Here is a 19112-nt window from a genome sequence, read left to right on the forward strand (position 1 = left end):
ATTATGGGAGGATATTCAAGGAGCAATAGAGCAATGTGAAAATTCAATGTCCATTTGAAATCTACAGTGTTGGCTAAAGAGGATATTTAATGTTCCCATACTACTGGTATGTTTCATTGTAAATGCCAGCTCTTTACTACCTTCGAACTGACAAGCTTTTATTTGTGGAATTCATACCTACCTGAATTGAACTTCAGTACCAAAAGTATTGAACTTTCAATACTTCAATTTTAAAAGTATTGAACTTTCAAAACTTCAATTAAAAGTTCAAAGAATTGTTGGACAGTGTCCCATATTTTGGGAGCCACATCAATAATCTATAATTCCAATACACACTATGAGTACTTTCCATGTTGGGTATTGGCTTTGTTGTATCAACAATATATTATCATGAACTTTATTCTCTGTGCAGTAGCTGTATAAGGAATTTGTGGTGGTACTGGTAGATGATCATTTATCAGGAAACAAATATGTAAGCCTCAGATTTGTGTATTCTGGGCCAGGTAGGCCAACCAGTGCTGATGAAATGTCACTAATTCTTTTTTTGCTAGTTCTAACCCTTTCACATGATGATACCCACATACAATATCAAGCAATTTTGCAGGGATAGAATAACAAATTTTGGAGGAAAGAATAACAAATTTTGCCATTTACTGAGTTATTTGCACCATTTCTGTCACTTTACTCCCAACAACAGTGACTTATGACATCGCTACTTCTCCTCCTTGCGGTGTGCAATCAGAAAAACAATATTAGTTTATTTGTGTGATTGGGCATTGAATTCCATTATGCTCTGCTCTTTCGCTTATTGAAAAAGTGCATATCTTGGGATACGTGTAGATCCTTCTGTTTATGAGAATTACATAGAGGTTAACATCACCATGTACTAAAGTTGTAAATTTTAGGGTCTGCTTTTTATGTATGTCTGTTGACTGTGTACATTTGTACGTCGTAACGTTTCATGTAGTTAGAATTGAAAATGGATGTGGGATTTCTGTCCGTGATGAAAGACAAAAAAGTGATTTTAAATCAAAAAGTGCAACAGATGCTTAGGTACAAAGGTCGTCACATTATAACATAGTTTTTCACAACGTTAACTGTCGGCAACATCCTTAGTTTAACTTGAATTCAAGACAGACACCATTTTTGTTCCCCAGGGCATAGTGTATTTTAATGGCTTTTGACTTCATGGAGGCCTTTGTCCTGTAGTCAGTCATGCATAGGGAGGAACAGAGATTGAATATCTGCTGCCACTGCCAATGCTGTCAAAGTACTGGTAGCTGAAGTTTCATGCTCTTGCATTGACCGAAAGATCGGTCGGTATCTTGTCGTTGGGGATACGTTCCGTGGAGACTATGTCTGGCTTCATGGAATCCCCTCCTACATTGTATGTCTTTGGAAGAGAGCTGTAAACGTCAAAAAATGATAAAAGACTCTTCTGGAAAGACAGATTTTTCTGTCTAGCTCTCGCATAACAATTACTCAATTGGCAAGAAAGAAAGAACGAGTGCAAGTAGAGAATGGCAGTCAAGGAAAATGTGCTCTTGTGAGGTTTTGTTTTTTGCATTCTGACAGGCAAAAAATATCTTATGACAGTAGTACACCATGTTTGCTAACAGAAGGAAGGTACAATAATCGATTAAGTTAAAGGGGAAATAGATTTGAGCATTGTAGTAGCATTTTGGCTAGAAAATTGGTGGCAGATGTGTATTATCATTATTGCCAAGGAACACCAGAGAAACCTTATCTTTTTCATCCTAGACCACCTATAAATCATGACTTGTTTGTTGTAAAGCAAGAATCACATTATTGTTGCGATATGTCACTGCTGTAGAAGATTGTATTACAATCAGTTTGGAAACTTCATCAATTCTCACATTGCACTGTCAGTTTCAGCAAAGTGGTTATGGAATGGTAACATGATTGCTACCGGTATCCCTTACTGCATGCTTCAAAAGAACATTGTCAATCCCCCATGAATAATTCTTATTTGGAAAAATGTTTTGCCTTGTTTGTGATCAATTCAAAGTGCGAGATACACTGTAGTTTGTTGAGGCTTTAATCAATGTAAGGTTGTGGACGTGGGCAAGTTTAGACTTTGGCTAAGTTTGACTCTTGTGTGTTTGTGTGGCAAAAAGTTTTGCAAGTCACTAGTTGGTCAGTTGGTCATATTCCAATGTTTAGTGATATACTGATGTGGCTCAAATGTCAAATTTTGGCTTGTAAGTGCTCCTGATATCTATCCCTCTCTCTCTCTCTCTCTCTTTCAAAAAAGAAATAGATCACTGGTGTAGTATAGAGTACCTTTATAGCACTTTATGTTTCCTCTGGAAATGAATGGTCAAAATGAATGAACTGGGATTGATGAATGAATCTTGAAAGTGGTAGACAAAACTAATCCCACATGGTGTTTTCAAGCTTCACATAAAAATCTGTTTACTTTCACAGCATATGTACATGCCCAGTGTCTTTATGAGAGGGGATGGGTAGTGTAGCTTTGTGGATTTACCTGTAATCTGATGTGCCTGTTAGTATTTCCTTACAAGCTCTGTGAAACATTCATCATTGAGGAACTGAACAAGTTGGTTCATCTACTAGTAATTGACAACTTTAGATAGTCTGAAAGATACTTGGATAAGTTTAACCTTGTGCATCGTTGTGGACAGAATGCTCTGATTCAGATATTGAAAAAAGCAGCAACCATACAGCCACTAGTTTTTGCGACTAGCACATTTTAGAGCAGCTACTATCAAGTAAGAATTTGTTGAGATTTATCTTTCAGTTACATTCTTCCAGTATTTATACTTGAATTGTTTACTTTCATTGTTTAGCTCTGTACAGTCCTAGGCCATTCAGATAGGTTAATACCTCTTTTTACATGCAGATATGATTTATTCCTTGTTAGCGAACATGGCATTGCACGTTGTGACAAGATTGTGAGGTTTGTCTGCAACGTTAGGTGTGTAACTGAAAATGAAAGCCTGTGACTATAAAAGTCACAAAAGGAGACACAGAATTAGATATAAAGAGAGAATAAAATCTTTTTCTGGTCTGATACGGCATAATTTTTCTTTTCTCTCACGTATAACTGTATCTTCTTTGTATGTATGGATATGTCACTGGTAATTATGTGATAATATGTAAATAAAGAATTTATAATGTGAAGCAAAATGTGCGTGTGGGTGTTCTACTATTTCTGTCATCTTTTAATGAGTGAAGTTAGTAGAATGTATATGTGCTTTACTTCTCAATTTTTGTCTCGCCCACCGGAGGTGAAGGCGAGACTAAGGGATCCAAATGGCGTCCGTCTGTCTTCCGTCTGTCGTCCGTCCGTCGTCCGTCGTCCGTCACAAATGTTAAAGTTTACCTGCAAGACTCTCTTATGATGCATAACTTGGCAACTGTTACAGCAATGGCAGCCACACTTGGGTGATAGAAGCACTAGGGGTATCTTCATGTTATGGTGTTGTCAGAGGTCATGTGATGAGGTCAAAGGTCATTTGAGGTCATATATTAAAGGGTATGTGCAAGACCCTCTTTTCTATGTTAAAGTTTACCTGCAAGGCTCTCTTTTGACAAATAACTTCACATAAGTTGCTTGGATTACAACCTAACTTGGGTCATAGATGCACTGGGGGTACCTTCGTGTTATGGTGCCGTTGAAGGTCACAGGATAAGGTCAAAGGTCATTTGAGGTCATACGTTAAAGTTTACTTGCAAGACTCTCTTATCGCACATAACTCAGCACATGTTGCTACAATGGCAATCAAACTTGGGTGATGGTAGATGTCTGTTGGGAAGTTGAAGGTAACCACAAGGTCAAAGGTTACAGACAGGGTTCAACGAACTTTTAGGGCCCAATGTTAAGTTTTTAGGGTGCATTTCGTTTATGGCTCATAACTTTTGATCCCTTTGTCCGTTTGTGACCAAACTTGGATGGAACATGTCCCTTGGGGAGGTGAAGGTCGTCACAAGGTCAAAGGTCACAGACAGGGGTCAACAAACTTTAAGGGCACGTTTTGATTGTGGCTCATAACTTTTGATCCCTATGTCCGTTTGTGACCAAACTTGGACGGTAGATGTCCCTTGGGGAATTAAAGGTCATCACAAGGTCAAAGGTCACAGAAAGGGGTCAACAAATTTTTAGGGCCCAACGTTAAGTTTTTATGGCGCGTTTCGATTATGGCTCATTACTTTTGATCCCTTTGTCCGTTTGTGACCAAACTTGGATGGTAAATGTCCCTTAGGGTATTGATGGTCACCACAAGGTCAAAGGTCATAAGCAGGTCAATTAACTTCTGGGAGTTATACAAAATATTAATTCCTTGTACGCGAATGGGCGAGACACAATTTGGCGATTGCCTTGTTTGCTTCTTTGATATCTATTAAAAGTACATGTACCACTGTAAAACATACTACCAGTGATAGAGTACATACAATTACATTTTCAACTCAATTGCTCATACATCTGTGTACATTAAAGGACAAGTTCACCTTCATAGACATGTGGATTGAGTGAATGCAGCAATATTAGTAGAACACATCAATGAGAGTTTGAGGAAAATCGGACAATCTGTTCAAAAGTTATGAATTTTTGAAGTTTCTGCTCAGTCACGGCTGGATGAGAAGACTACTATAGCTTGTGATGTCATGTGAGTACAACTATATAAAGAAAGTATAAAGAAAATTCAAGATATTCTCACTTTTCTCACATAATAAAAGAACACTCGACTTCTCTCTTTCAGAAGTCAGGGGGAATAATATTACCCCTAACATAAGTCAGTAACAAGTCGAAGAAATGTGCACTTTATTCAAAAAGTCAAGTTTTGGGAAATTCTCTTTTTATTTTCCTTATATCGTTGTACGCATGTGACATCATACACTATAGTAGTCTTCTCCTCCAGCAGTAATTGCACAGATATAAAAAAAAATTCATAACTTTTGTACGGATTGTCAGATTTTCCCCAAACTTTCACTGATGTGTTCTACTAATATTGTTGCCTTCACTCAATCCACATGTATATGAAGGTGAACTTGTCCTTTAAGAGTCAGCAATTATGTATGTGCTCTACAAATCTCCATGCTGTAATTTGTTTCCTCTTACACCACACCAAGTTAGTGTCTCTTGACCATGAAAGTTCCTAATCATAACAATGGTCTGAATTTCAAATGACCGTGCTATTGCCACCAACTGAAACAAAAGTTGAGATACAGTAATACTTCTCGTCTATAGCTCACAATGGCTGACTAGTCACTCAAATTTGAGCTGAAAAGGGAATGGTCTTTTCAATACAGTCCAAATATCAATTACTCTATAAATAGCATCCACTTTTTTTTCTCTCTCTCACACATACACACACGCACGCACACACGCACACACACACACACACACACACACACACACACACACATATACACACACACACACACACAAATAAATACGGGCCAATGTCACAAAGCAAAAAACAGGACTTCCTGTTTGTTAAGGCGAGGTATGACCCAGCAATACTATGTGTGGCTCATAGTCCCGTTGTTTCCAGGAAATGATGTGTCAATTCTAAAAATGTGAAAGTCATTTGGAGTGCCTGCTGCAGGCTGAGAACAGTAAAGATCAGGGCATTCTTGAAAGAATTCGTTTTGACTTTATTCCCCTCTATCTACAATGAAATGTATAAATAAACATGTACATAAACAAATAGGAGAATGAATAAATAGATGAATATATAAATATATACATGTGTATATTCATGTATTTACAAATTCCCCTCTATCTAAAATATGTATAGATAAACATGTACATGAACAAATAGGTGAATGAACAAATAGATGAATATATAATATTTACATGTATATATTCATGTATTTACATATTTATTCGGCACTGAATATATGTATACATGTATAATATAACTTGGCAATAATTTTGTTTGTTCTTTCCGATCGCTCAATCCAAGCAACTTAATCCAGTCTATCAAACTTCAAACAGTTTTAGCATCAATTTTTCTTTCTCTCTCTCTCTGGCACTTAGAGCATGACATTCAGTGAAATCAAGGTCATAATAGAAACCAATGTCTTTGTGAGATTATCTTGTAACATTGCAACAGTTGATTATTTCAATTCAAACACATGTAACTTCATCTACTGCTATATTATGGGGAATTATTCTCAGATTCTGTCGTTCTTTGTGGATATTCCAAACCCATCTTTTCTGAGAGTCGGAGGTGATCGTTTGCTCCTGCGATAATTGCTCCAGTCTTATTTTCTCCAAGGACTTAGGGTTAGGGTAAGGGTTGTGATAGGGTTTAAGGTTTAGTTTGATGCGAGGATTAGGGTTAGGGTTATGTTTGTGGGTAGAACTATGTTAGGCTTTATTAAAAGTGTGGAAATATTTTATGGGAACAATTGTCATGGAACCGAGTTGAACACTGCCCTCTTTTCACACAGTCTTCATCAATGCATCCAACAATACAGTCATACGGACGATGAGGGTGGACTGTCTAGCTGATATATATTTTTATTGATGGGATAATTACTAATACTAGGCTTGCATCTTACACAGTGATACATATCACAGAAATACATGAACACTGTATTTTAATGGCTGTAAAATTTAGTGGTTATGTACAGAGAAGTGATAACCTGGGTCGCTGAAAGACAAAGTGTGACGACATCAGAAAACGGGGTGTGAAGTGAAACTGAACATAAGTTATCCTATGTAACATACCATTGGAACAACACCTAAATGAGGACCTCCTTATGTTAGAGATGCTGTCAGCAAACAGACACCCATCAATTGCATTGTAGTAATCCACCCTTAAAATGGATGCTTTGAGAGAAAGTATTGCTGTGCATTATTACTGGTCATTAAAAAAACAAAACATCCAAGAGTAACTTGAAATAACAACTGAGCTGATAGCTGCTCCCTTGCATAGTTACATGTACCTTGAACTGGTGACTACTGTATAACCAGATATGAAGAGTTTGTTCGCAAAAACCAGTAAGTCCATATTTGCCAAATGGAGATATTTGCGATTAAAGGTCAAGAAAAACAAAGAGAATAATAAGAAAATTTTGCTTCTTTTGACCATAACTTCAAAAATGTACCTTTATATGTAGTGACCAATATATCATTTAAAAGGTATTATTTTGTACTTTATGACAGTGACCGTACTTCAAAATCTTCAAAAATAGATTTATCGGTTTTTGCGAACAAACTCTTCATATTTTCGTGGCATGAATTTTTTTTTTTGTGAGTTGGCACTGCAATTTAATGCGTATAGACAAGAACCTTCACATACATTTTAATTTCACAAATCTTGGCTCTCACAAAATTTAAATGCACACAAACCATTTCTGGTTTCATAGCAGTTACAAGTACCTTGACCCGGTGACTATCAGGGGATTCTTGTATTTTATAAACACTTATGCTATTAAAGATATGTGCATCTTGAGGAATTGAGGGGAAACCTTCAAGGTAGTTAGGATTTAGGAGGGATGAGGGCTCCTGGCACAAAAATAGAATGATATATGGTCCCATTGTTCTAACATTTACTACATGTATTATGCTGTACATAGTTTTTTGTTTTCCCCAAGGTATGCTTTCACATAAAATACTCGTACAACTGTAATAAGAAAGTGCTTTCATTTCTCTCTGCCAGCACAATTGGTACAGAGATAGAATCAAGCATTTCTTTGAATATTATATGTACATGGTATGAAAAAAAAAAACACAAACCCAAAACATGAGTACACATTGGACGCCTTATAGTAGAGGGCAATAGCTACCTTATATGCACTCGTGTACAATTTACAAGAATCTTCATGAATATCTAATGAATATACTGATGCCTCATGAATTGGGATTTCCATCACTTTTCTTTTGTTATATTGAAATTTTGTTACAACCAAACAAGCAACAATAAAAAGAAATAGACCTGAAAATGTTAAGGTCTTGATTTTTACTTCATTGTAACCGGAATTTTGTTATAACAGTGTTCGTTATTATGGGAGTGCACTGTACCCATGATCAATATCATCATTATTTATCTTATTCTTTTTTTAATTTGGGACTTTGGAGAAGGATTTCAATTTTTTTATCAATATCACTAATACACCTGCACGAGGATGCACAAGAGTGGTAACTTTATGATGAGGGCGTACTGGTAACTGTGCAGTCACAGGCAAGCATCAGTGATTTCTTGGCTTTGATTGGCTGAGGAATAGTGTTGCTATGGTAGTTACAATCGATTACAGTGTTACCATCACCAGTAACTGTAAATTTGCCAGACTTTGCTGAAACTAGGCACCAGGCTCATTTTCCTATATCCAAATATCCATCTGAAAACAAAAAGCCAAACACTCAACAAAACAAAACAAAAACATAACTGGAATCTACTGAGCAAATGAAAGCAAAAATCACATCAGCTCGTCTTCACATTGATTTTCAGACATCTAAAGCAAACCATTTCATCGGTCAGGAAAAATGAAAGAAGAGGCCAAATGATTGTAAGAATTTGTCAGATGCATGCAGACCTCATTTTCATGGTAGTCAAAGAAAGGCATTCCTTTCAGATGATGATGGTGATGATGATGATGCAAGTGACAAGATATGATGTGGGATGAAGTGCACATACACCTATACATTGTAGTTCATCTTGAATAAACTGCATGCAACTAAACCATCCTGTATATTCTAATAGTGTATTCGATGTTAATCGAGCCCAAAAGACACTATCAAGTAAATGTCCCTAACCCCCCTCAAAAAAATAACAAAAATCCTGCAATATCAATAAAGCAAACACACACGTGCATTCATTGTAAGTCAATGATGGCATTCCAGAGACTTGCATGAATAAACAGGCAAAAGACATTGGAGTGGATGCTCCTTTTCTTCCCCTTTTGCTACAAAATTTAATGGGAGATAAAGATCAAAGTACTGTACCAATATCATACGACATTCTCATGACATTACTGGCTGGAATTGAACTCTGGAGTTGCTCGGCCGTACAGTTGCTGAGCCTATAATCTCATGTAAACCTTGTGGATGCTCAAACTCTGCCTCGGAAGAAGTCCGAACTGCATATTAGATGTTTGATTTATTTGCAAGTAAAACCTCATGAAACTTCATGTCAAATGTAAACATGTACTTACATACATCAGTGGCAAGTAATCAGGAAGAACCACTAGTCTGTATGCAATAAACCTAACCAGAGAACTAACTGAGGTACACAAATGATCTGTGTTCTTAATTCCTAACTGATTGGAGAACTGACTGTATTTCGGTGAACTACTTGTGTAAGAGATGCTCCAGCTCCTGCCATTTATCAACAGTAATTTGGATGGGAAAACTTTTTGCAAAACCCCCTCATGCTTCGTCCTTACCAAGAGCACATTTTGCTGCAAAAAACTTCACAGATTAATCATTTATACATGATTATTCATACAATCTTGGCATAAGGAAAATGTGGTTGGTTGTTTTTATAATACATGTGTATGAGATGAAGCTCAGGTTTGCCTATTACGTGATGAATACACTTCACTTGTTCTACGATGTTGCAGTAATTTTGGCATCACAACATTGATAAATCTGAAATGTAAATTGCACAAATTTTATAAACCGTAATTAAGTGCACTTTTGAAAGAAATAATTTCCACACCAGCCTTCTTGGAACTTACAATTCCTTATATTTTTTTAAATGCAAATGATGCAAAATTGTCTTCAAAACCTTTACTACTCTGCTTCATACAAACATCACTGGAAAAAAAAAACAATCAGTTTCTCAACATACGGACTAAAAAACCCATTGCATATTCACTAGGTAGTGATGAATATATCTAACACTCTGCAGCTCATAGGCAAAAATCATTTGGAACGAGATGACATTTACAGAGATTCAGTTGGTCTATGTTTCATTTATAGTCTTCTGACTTCTGATGCAGGTGCGAGTGAATACGGTTTACTGCCTAAAAGACAATTGAGGTCTTTGGGTCAGGGTTATCAACATGAAAAACATAAATCACCATGCAATCACCGTCAATATTCTGTGAACAACATTGTCACACTGCATTCTCTACTCGTCATGATTCCTAGTTAACAAATCAGATGGTGACGTGATTGTTTGATGAAAGTGAAGATGAAAAAGAAAGACATAACAAACTTTCTGAGCATGAAACACTCAAAACTTGACAGTCATGAAGAATCATTGGAAAGTTTGAGTGAAAAGTTTACCTCATATAGGCATAATGGCTAGTAGTCACTGGCGAAAAAAAAGCCTTAAGTTTACAGTAGTCATATAAAATTACAAAATAGAAATTGAAATTGATATATAGAAATGTTTTGTCACAATTACCATACAGGATATAAAAATTGGTATTATTTAGCAGAAATATATAAGTTTGTAGTCGCAACCATGGTACTTTATCATTGGTAAACAAGAAAAGCTGTCAACACTTTCATATGTGTAATAAACAAATGATTTTAAATTTGCCAATTTTTTGGACATTGCAATTGCTAACCACAAACAGACTGGCTTTGATCTACAATAGTTCTGTAGATTAGTAACATGTATAAGAGTTAATCTGAGATGTCATTTCATCACCTCTTGTGACTATATGTGTCATCCTGAATACGTAACTACAGTGGTGGATCCCGGGAGGACTGCACCGGGTGTGTGCACCCTCCCCCTTTATTTTTTTGTAAAAACAAAAGAAAAAGAAAGAAAAACTAGAAATGTCGCTATGGCGACTGGTATGCCTCCGCCATAATGCATGGTTTCTCCTAATAGGTCTATAGCATGTGTAGACAATGTGTGATTACATGTTCACAAAATTGGCAAAATATTAAAATGACAAGTTTGTCACAAATGTGTTGAATGTTCACCTTCCTTGACCTAGATTTAATTGGATGAATAGGAGAGCATGTATTTGAAGATTTAAGAACTTTAACTTGACATTGATCCATTCATAAGTTTATGCACTGAGGAATTTTCAAGGTATGGAGAAAAAGTGCAATTTCTGTATTGAATAGTAAATTGTTCCCATTTTCATCTGGCCTTTGACCCTAAAATTCATATCAAGATAATCACTGTCAGGCAAAACATGCATAAATATGTAGTAAGTTTCAAGATAACTTGAACCATTTCGTAGATATGGAGGAAACAGTTACCGGTAGTTCAGCACTTTCACTTGATCTTTGACCTTTTGACCTTTGAGGCAAGAAGAAAAAAAAGAAAAAAAAATTAACAGAGAATCTCTATTGGGTTATACATGCATACACCAAGTGTATGATAATCCTGCTGGCATTGCATAAATATGAGTGAAATAGTAAAATTTTGAAGCGTTGCCCTTGACCTTTGACCCTATGAACCCTAAATTCTCTAGATAATCACTGCCAGTCAGTACATGTATATATACTATGTTCCATGAAGATATCTTGAACAATTTCTAAGGTAAAGAGAAAAAAGTGCAATTTTAATATTTTTACTTGACCTTTTGACCTCTGACCTTTGACCTCATGACCCCAAACTTTCACCAGAGAATTTTAATTGGGTGATACATGTGTACACTAAGTTTCAAGAAAATGTCTTTAGACAATGCATAGATATGGAGGAAATAGTGAAATTTTACGTATCTGACCTTGACCTTTTGACCTTTAACCTTGAGCATGTGCACCCAAAAGTTGATAGGCACAACTTCACCCCCTCATACACATACATGCCAAGTTTCATTAGGATACCTCAAAAGGTTTTTTAGTTACACTTGCCACAAAATTCATTACAGACGGACGGAAGGACGGACGGACCACCCGAAAACATAATGCCTCCCGCACCACTTCGTGGCAGAGGCATAAAAATGGGGAGGGGTGCGTGCGCCCCCTTTAATTTTGTAAAGGCACCCCCTCTTTACAGAATTCCTGGATCCGCCCCTGAACGACAATGCACTAGTATTCTTGAAAGAATGGATGCAGTTAATACCGTTTTTATTAGGAATAAAAATAAGTGAATTTTAAGATATAACAAACTGCCCTATAACATTTAGTTACTCAACATCCTAAACACGATCATTATAATTTTATGGCAAATACAGGACACAATGACTGCTAATTAGAATTATACTCATCAGAGTGGGCCAGCCGTGCAAAACTCTGTAGTTCCATCAAACATGCTGCAATATGATGACAGAGTCCTATTAAAATGAATGGTGACTAGGTCATATTCAAATTCATAAGAAACTGGGTCCTGGCTGGCGCCAGCCGATACATGTACTCACAATGACTTTGTTCTCTGTTGCTATTATGTGACCAATAACTAAGAGCATGATAACTACAACAATACTTTCAGCATATAATACAATATATATATTTACAGAGGTATATAAGCATATTTTGACAGACAGAAATAGATGTGTCCCAGGCATATCAAGTCTAGAGTATACACATACACCAGAATTATATATACAGTATTGATGCATCCATATAAATGCTATACTTTAGGAGGCCACAGGCAATAAAGTGTCATACATGATCATGCATGATGGAAATTGAGTGTGCTTGCATGCATGATTTCTTGCTTTTAAAATGCAAAAACAAAAACAAAAACAAAAACAAAACAAAACAAAAAAACATTGACAAGACCAGTCATACACACTTAATTATGAACTATGATCATGATTAGAGACATAAACTAACAAACGATGCTATCCTGTATTGTGCCTATTCCAGCACTGAAATCAAATTTGCATACGGTATAAAAGGGCTGAGAAAGACGGCTACATCATAAAGAATGCAAAAGAAAAGAAAAGAAAAAAGTACTGCTAATCTACATTATAAAGTCTTTGGAATCTACTTTGTCATGGTGAACACGAGAGTGAGAAATTGCTCGTAGTTGATGGTGATCCAGCCGTTTCTGTTTGTGTCGTAGCGTTGAAATGAATTGGTTAAACCCTGGGAGAGGAAAATCAGACAAAAATTGACATATAGCATGGGGACAGATCTCATGGATACTTTGGTTCAGTTCAATCCTACAACTGAGATTATACATGTAGTATCACTAGATATTTTTCTCTAGATTTTACCCCCTAACGAAAAAAAAAAAAACATATGTAACTAAATTTTGCTCAGTGTAACTCAAGGTATGTTGTGAGTACATCCCCAAGACACTGAAAGGCTTTGACTTGAAACTTCACATAATACCATGACAAATCTGCTTTTGACAATGCTATAAAGTTTCAGGACTTGTTTTTTTTTTTTTTTTAATACTTGCCCCATTCCCCTATATCGAACAATCATTTTGCAACTCCCATTTCACTGCATTTCTAAACTACTATTCTCTTCTGGGCACAACACAGTTCTTTGTGAAATCTACACTCTGCACAGAATGAAATTTCATGACTTGGGGAGTTTCAAAAGGAGAGAAATTACTTCTGCTATGGCAGAATGCCGCTATATCCATTGATGCAAGGCCAACACATCATTTAGGCAACGATGCTACCCACATTAAAAATTCTCTTACGTTTGAACACAACTAACCTGGATGACGCAACAGCATTGGATGAAGTCATCAAAGGCAATGGCACCTTTCCCGCCGCGGTCAAACTTGCGCAGCAGGACATCATAAAGCCTGTCGGACAGCCTGTAGCCTACATAGACGACAGAATCAAAAGGTGTGCCATCACTGACATGTTCGATTCAAGCATCAGTCGTAGTTGTCAAAAATGTTTTGGAGAGTTCTCGACACTAGATGCATACTTTTATTGTTCTGTGACTGCAAACAAGTTTCCAAATGGTTCGATCCATTGCTGCGGTATACAACAGTTCACCAAAATTATAATATCCAAACAATCAAAAAATTGAAAGACAGGCTTACCCAAATAAATGTGCAGATTGAATCACAGCAGCAATGAAAGCAGATTTCATCTGTAAAACTTTGAGAAAAATTGGACGATCCATTCAAAAGTTATGAATTTTTTAAAGTTTCAGTGTCACTATCACTGGATGAGGAGACTACAACAGTTTGTGACATCACTGTAGAATGATGTAAAGAAAATTAAAATTCCATAATTGTTTTTCTTTTAAATAAAAGTACACATGTATACATACACAGTACTGAACAATATGTCATGCAGTATGGCTTATATCTCAAATAACACCAAACAAACAAACAAACAGTGCATCATATAAAACAGTAACAAAGCTTCTTTGAAGTTCACTGCATTCTGCCTTATATCCATGGGGTCTATCAAAATGTACAGCCTTTCATAAACCACAAGAATGTGCTTCTCCAAATGGAGGATCTTGGCAAATGGCACATGGAAATGTTCACCACATTTGTGATTAGAAACCAATCACAAAACTTCATATGAGCACATGTTTCCTTCATAAAAGCTTCTTCTCCTACATTTGTATAGGCAAGTAGTAAGTGAACACCCCTTCATTGGTGGCATTTCTCATGACAGTTCATACAAAATTTTTCAGAAGGTAACTATGAGCTGGATCAATATGCTTTTGGTATACCATATGCCACATATGAATGTGCCCCTTTCTGATGGAAATAACAGAATGAGTGCAGGCCTCTAGGCGGAGTCATACCAAATGTTGTGAGTGCTAGTTTTAGTTCATTTTTGTCAATCGATCCTGAGTTATCCCTGTCGTAGCTCCTGAAGGTGGACTGCCAGTCTGTCACATATTTCCACAGCGCTCCAAACTCCTGGAAGGTGATGGTGCCAGAGTTGTCGCGGTCAAACATGGTGATCATGAGTCGTACTGTCTCTGGATTGAATGGGGTCCATGTTCCTGCGTGATAATATGATAATCCTATCATTAACTTTGAGAATAAAGAGGAATCCCTTTTTTGTTTCTTGTAGTTGATAAGTTGAAACTGTAGACAAGAGATGAATTTGGGTTCAAGCAACACATAAGAGATGAATTCTGGATTTTTTGCAATACTGTTTGGAAAGTATCACCTATTCAAACTTCTGGTGACTAATGCTTCCTGAAATGATTTCATGTAGAAGTAACTGGAAATTCCAAAACCACCATTACAGCTGCAACTCAAATGGTTCTAGTAGGTATGCACACTGTGTGTTGTCCAAACCACATCAAAATTAAGGTGATCATGAGTCATACTGTCTCTGGATTGAATGGGGTCAGTGTTCCCGCGTGATAATATGATAATCCTATCGTTGACTTTAAGAATAAAGAGGAATCCCTTTCTTTTTGTTGTTTCTTGCAGTTGATAAGTTGAAACTGTAGACAAGAGATGAATTTGGGTTCAAGCAATACATACAAATTGTAAGAGATGAATTCTGTTATTCTTTGCAATACTGTTTGGAAGGTATTACCTATTCAAACTTCTGGTGACTAATGCTTTCTGAAATTATTTCATGTAGAAGTAACTGGAAATTCCAAAACCACCAATACAGCTGCAACTCAATGGTTCTAGTAGGAATGCACACTGTGCGCTGTCCAAACCACATCATAATTACAAATAGGAGGTTCTGACACTGATCAGTTGTATGACAGTGCATCTGTTACTTACCATTTGACAGGGCTTGCTGCAGCTCAGTTGATGAAATGTGGCCACTTTTGTCTTTATCAACCCTGAACAGACAGAATATAGACAAACTGGTATCACTGAGTGTTTCTGTTTTCTTCTATTAATCCAATCATGGCACACACTACTACAGGGGTATTTTCTGATTAAAGTTAGCCATCTCATATTGTTTGCTCTATGAACTGCATTTCTCAAGCAAATTTCTCATTTCATCTTGCCATAAATCATTTGTATATTTGTACATTGTTTTTAGCTGCGAATTCCTTGACACATAAATGATAAATTCATATATGTCACATATCATTTTAGATGGCAAACTTCAGGTTAAGATTGCACAGACAATGTGCATTATGATCACATAGTAAGAGTTAGTTGTTTGAGCAACATATACATGTAAGTTGTCATCGACATCTGTGCTTTTACAAAATAATAACCAACTGGTTAAAATTTACATACATCTAATACATACATGACTGGAAAAGCATTTCCTGTGATTTTGGAGGGATTTAGGCATAGCGCCTGTGGACTTCAACTGTTCGAGATATTTACATGACAGTACAGTACAGAAGTGCAGGGTTTATAATATACAGCCACGTAAATTATTTGTGAAAAAAAAAAAAGATGCTGTTGTTGTATGATGCTATCCAATGCAATGATGAATAAATCACACTTTCCCATGACTCGGTGGAGTGCTGACCACTGACATTAGTGACAGTACCCACACCAGCGACTCCAACAAACACGTATACAGTGAGTCTACTACTCATCGACCACCTATTTTTAGATTGACCGCCCTCGCCCAATGGCTTTTTCGTGTGCAAAATAAAAAATATGAGCCGGACGGGGTGCAATACGCTGGAACATTTGAACAAGAACACAAATCAAGAAAAATTAGGGGGATACAGGTAAATAACCTGAGGAAACAGGGGGGAAAAGAAAATTGAAGAAAATCCTCATTAGTCATACACGTAATTTTAATACTGTTGAAACATCGATCTATTTGCCCATTCACTGGATTTGTATGCTTTTCAATGGGAAAACGGGAGGTCGATTAAAATGATGAGCTGGTGCTGGTGCTGGTGCAACGGTGTATAGTGAAAATGTCACTTGTGTTTGTTGCCGAGAACTCCACACGTACGGTACGAGTCTACAATCTGAGCCTGGTCACTGGGATATGAATCTGCGGTATTTTCTGCCTCGAGTGGAATGAAAGAAAAGGTGAAACTGAAGATACAACACAAGGTATTTAGACTTCTAATCAAAAAGTGGTCGATAAGTAGTGGGCCCAACTATACCGAGTCGGTTAACAGCGCCCCGCCTGGCCCCGCGCCGGGGTTATAGTGACAGGATTTGATTCCCACTGCATTGTGCATGATCTGATGATTCAAAATAAAGAGCATCACGCATCGTGCACATACTTGACCTTGTTATAGATCTAGGCCTAAACTTACAGTCACCAGCGTACCGGTACCACTAACCTACCACTAGTCACCACCAACCACATACCATTACTCAATTTGATTAGTTCTAGGCCTTAATTGTTTATTTTGATATCACACATACACCACAACAACCTATCCCAGTCCAGCTGTGTTGTAGCTGCTTACTTCGTCAAGACTCAAGACGACTTGTTCATTGCTATGTTGTTATCACTATCAAATCAGTGAGTAAACCACCACACTGGCGACAATGCTCGCACCACAGCGAACTCAACACATGGGACTGCGACTAGTTACAAGTTCACTGTTTCACGCTTATCACGCCCAACTCCGGCTCCGCTAATTGGCTGACTGTAACACACTCAGTTTGATGGTCACAAACCACAGTCACAGAGAATTAAGCTAGAACAATATTCCTTACCTTGAAAAATACCCCAAAGAAATTCTGGTCCGGAGCAGCCATAACTTTCCTGTCACGTCACTTTCCGTTTCGTAGAGACGTCACGCAAATTGAAGTGCAGCTTGTTCGTGTGGTTTGCATTTGGGTGGGCTGGCCGTGAGTAGTAATGCATGCGCGCGCCACTGCTGATTCTTTTCACTGAAGAGTTCTGTGATCCTACCTGCCGGCGAGCTTGCATGCTGCGCTCGCTGGCGGCGCTGCGAGCGGCGCCGGGCGTTGACGCACGGTGCCGGTGACGACGCGTCGTCCGTCTAGCTCGTCATTATGCCATGAAACCCATTCATTCCCAAAGGTATCTTTTTTCCTTTTCAAAGCGATGTTATTTTTTTCAACAACTTTCACATTTGCACCTTTTCGTAGGCTATCATATTTTAGGGAAATGATTTGAGAGGAAACGTATTACACCTTGTACTAATCTAGTCCTTTTATTTCTGAGGCTGGTCCGTCTTAATATTTTGTTTAGCTTTGTTTTTGTTTTATTTTTTTGTTTTTTGTTTTAATTCGGCCCATCCTATAATACTGTAGGCTCCTACTTGGAAATGTCATCATAACCAATAACCATGAGTGACGTAATTATTTCTCAAATAGTAGGCTATATAACGGAAAGTCAAACGGGCCAGCATTCTGAAATAGTTGCAAATAATTATGATAGGCCTATGATGTTCTTCAATTAAATGTTTTTGTTTGTTTGTTTGCTTTTGCTTTTTGAAGGAGGCCACATGTCACAAAAGCTTTGACTTGTTTGATACATCATCAGGAAGCTATTCCATAGAGTATGGGGCATGTCGTTTACCAGAGTCAATGATGGGCCCTACTATACTAAGGAATAAAAGAACTCATTGGCTGCAATAATGACTCTTGGCTGTATGACTCATGGATCCTTAAGTCGAACTCGTTGGTCGTATATATATATGATTCGTGAATGGCAAATTGATTTTCCTGGGATTACCCTAGTTTGCAGGCACAAACCCTTGTTGGTCGTAAAGGAGTCTGCGCCAAGACTACTATATGCCACCACTTCAGCACTGTCCCATAGGCCCTGTGTTGTAGCTTCTCCCAAAAAGGCTGCAGTGCAGTGGTGCATGTATTAGTCTTGGCATATGCAGACTCCTAATACGACCAACAAGGGTTTGTGCCTGCAAACTAGGATTACCCAGTGATGGTATATCCGTAGGCGATGCTGAGTAAAAGTATGTGGAAAAGAATATTATAGGTTTCAAGTGAAGATTGACCGAGGATGGTGTTCTGTACTTATTGGCGGTCATTTCAAATAATAATAATAATAAGGTCTTATTTACCCAGGGTAGCCTCTTCAGTGTTGCCACTGCTCTACCAGAGGGCCCTGCTATCATTATTACCCTAGCGTTGCCAGGTACCCATTTATACACCTGGGTCGAGAGGGACATTGTGGGTAAAAACATCTTGTCCAAGGACGTTTATTAAGCACTGAGCGGGATTCGATCTCGCGGTCCTCCTTTCGGGAGTCGTGAGTCTTATCCACTATGCCACAGCGCCCCACAAAAGTCATCTTTTTCTATTCTGTATAATAAAAACTATCAGTCATATTTTTGTTTCCATAAGTGTCAGATTCTCAGCTCTTATAGAAAGGATGTAATTATGATATCAACCTTGTCAATACACGTGAAAACATTATTTCTTAAAGAA

At 37.5% G+C, this 19112-nt stretch overlaps 1 protein-coding gene across 1 annotated transcript; it reads right to left on the reverse strand.

Annotated features, from left to right (window-relative positions):
• Positions 1 to 12799: 12799 nt before the first annotated feature.
• LOC139742049 (programmed cell death protein 6-like) lies at positions 12800 to 17429 on the reverse strand. Its single transcript, XM_071652608.1, has 5 exons — positions 17409 to 17429; positions 15534 to 15595; positions 14585 to 14788; positions 13526 to 13635; positions 12800 to 12940 (listed from the first exon to the last, which is right to left on the reverse strand). Exons 3-5 carry the CDS (start codon positions 14748 to 14750, stop codon positions 12839 to 12841), a joined length of 378 nt encoding a protein of 125 aa, XP_071508709.1. The 5' UTR covers positions 14751 to 14788; positions 15534 to 15595; positions 17409 to 17429; the 3' UTR covers positions 12800 to 12838.
• Positions 17430 to 19112: the final 1683 nt, after the last annotated feature.

The sequence above is a fragment of the Diadema antillarum genome, unplaced genomic scaffold (assembly GCF_040938485.1).
Source record: "Diadema antillarum isolate AM-2024a unplaced genomic scaffold, OU_Dant_1.0 seq00000975_RagTag, whole genome shotgun sequence".
In the NCBI taxonomy this organism is placed as follows: Eukaryota; Metazoa; Echinodermata; class Echinoidea; order Diadematoida; family Diadematidae; genus Diadema; species Diadema antillarum.

Bases quoted from the DNA above. Each gene is read 5' to 3' on its own strand.
- LOC139742049 (XM_071652608.1), bottom strand. From the start codon at position 14,750: ATGATCACCATGTTTGACCGCGACAACTCTGGCACCATCACCTTCCAG. The intron at 13,636-14,584 runs GTATGACTCCGC...TCGTCTATGTAG, and splicing joins ACTAGCACTCACAACATTTG to GCTACAGGCTGTCCGACAGG. The intron at 12,941-13,525 runs GTTAGTTGTGTT...TTCCTCTCCCAG, and splicing joins AATGCTGTTGCGTCATCCAG to GGTTTAACCAATTCATTTCA.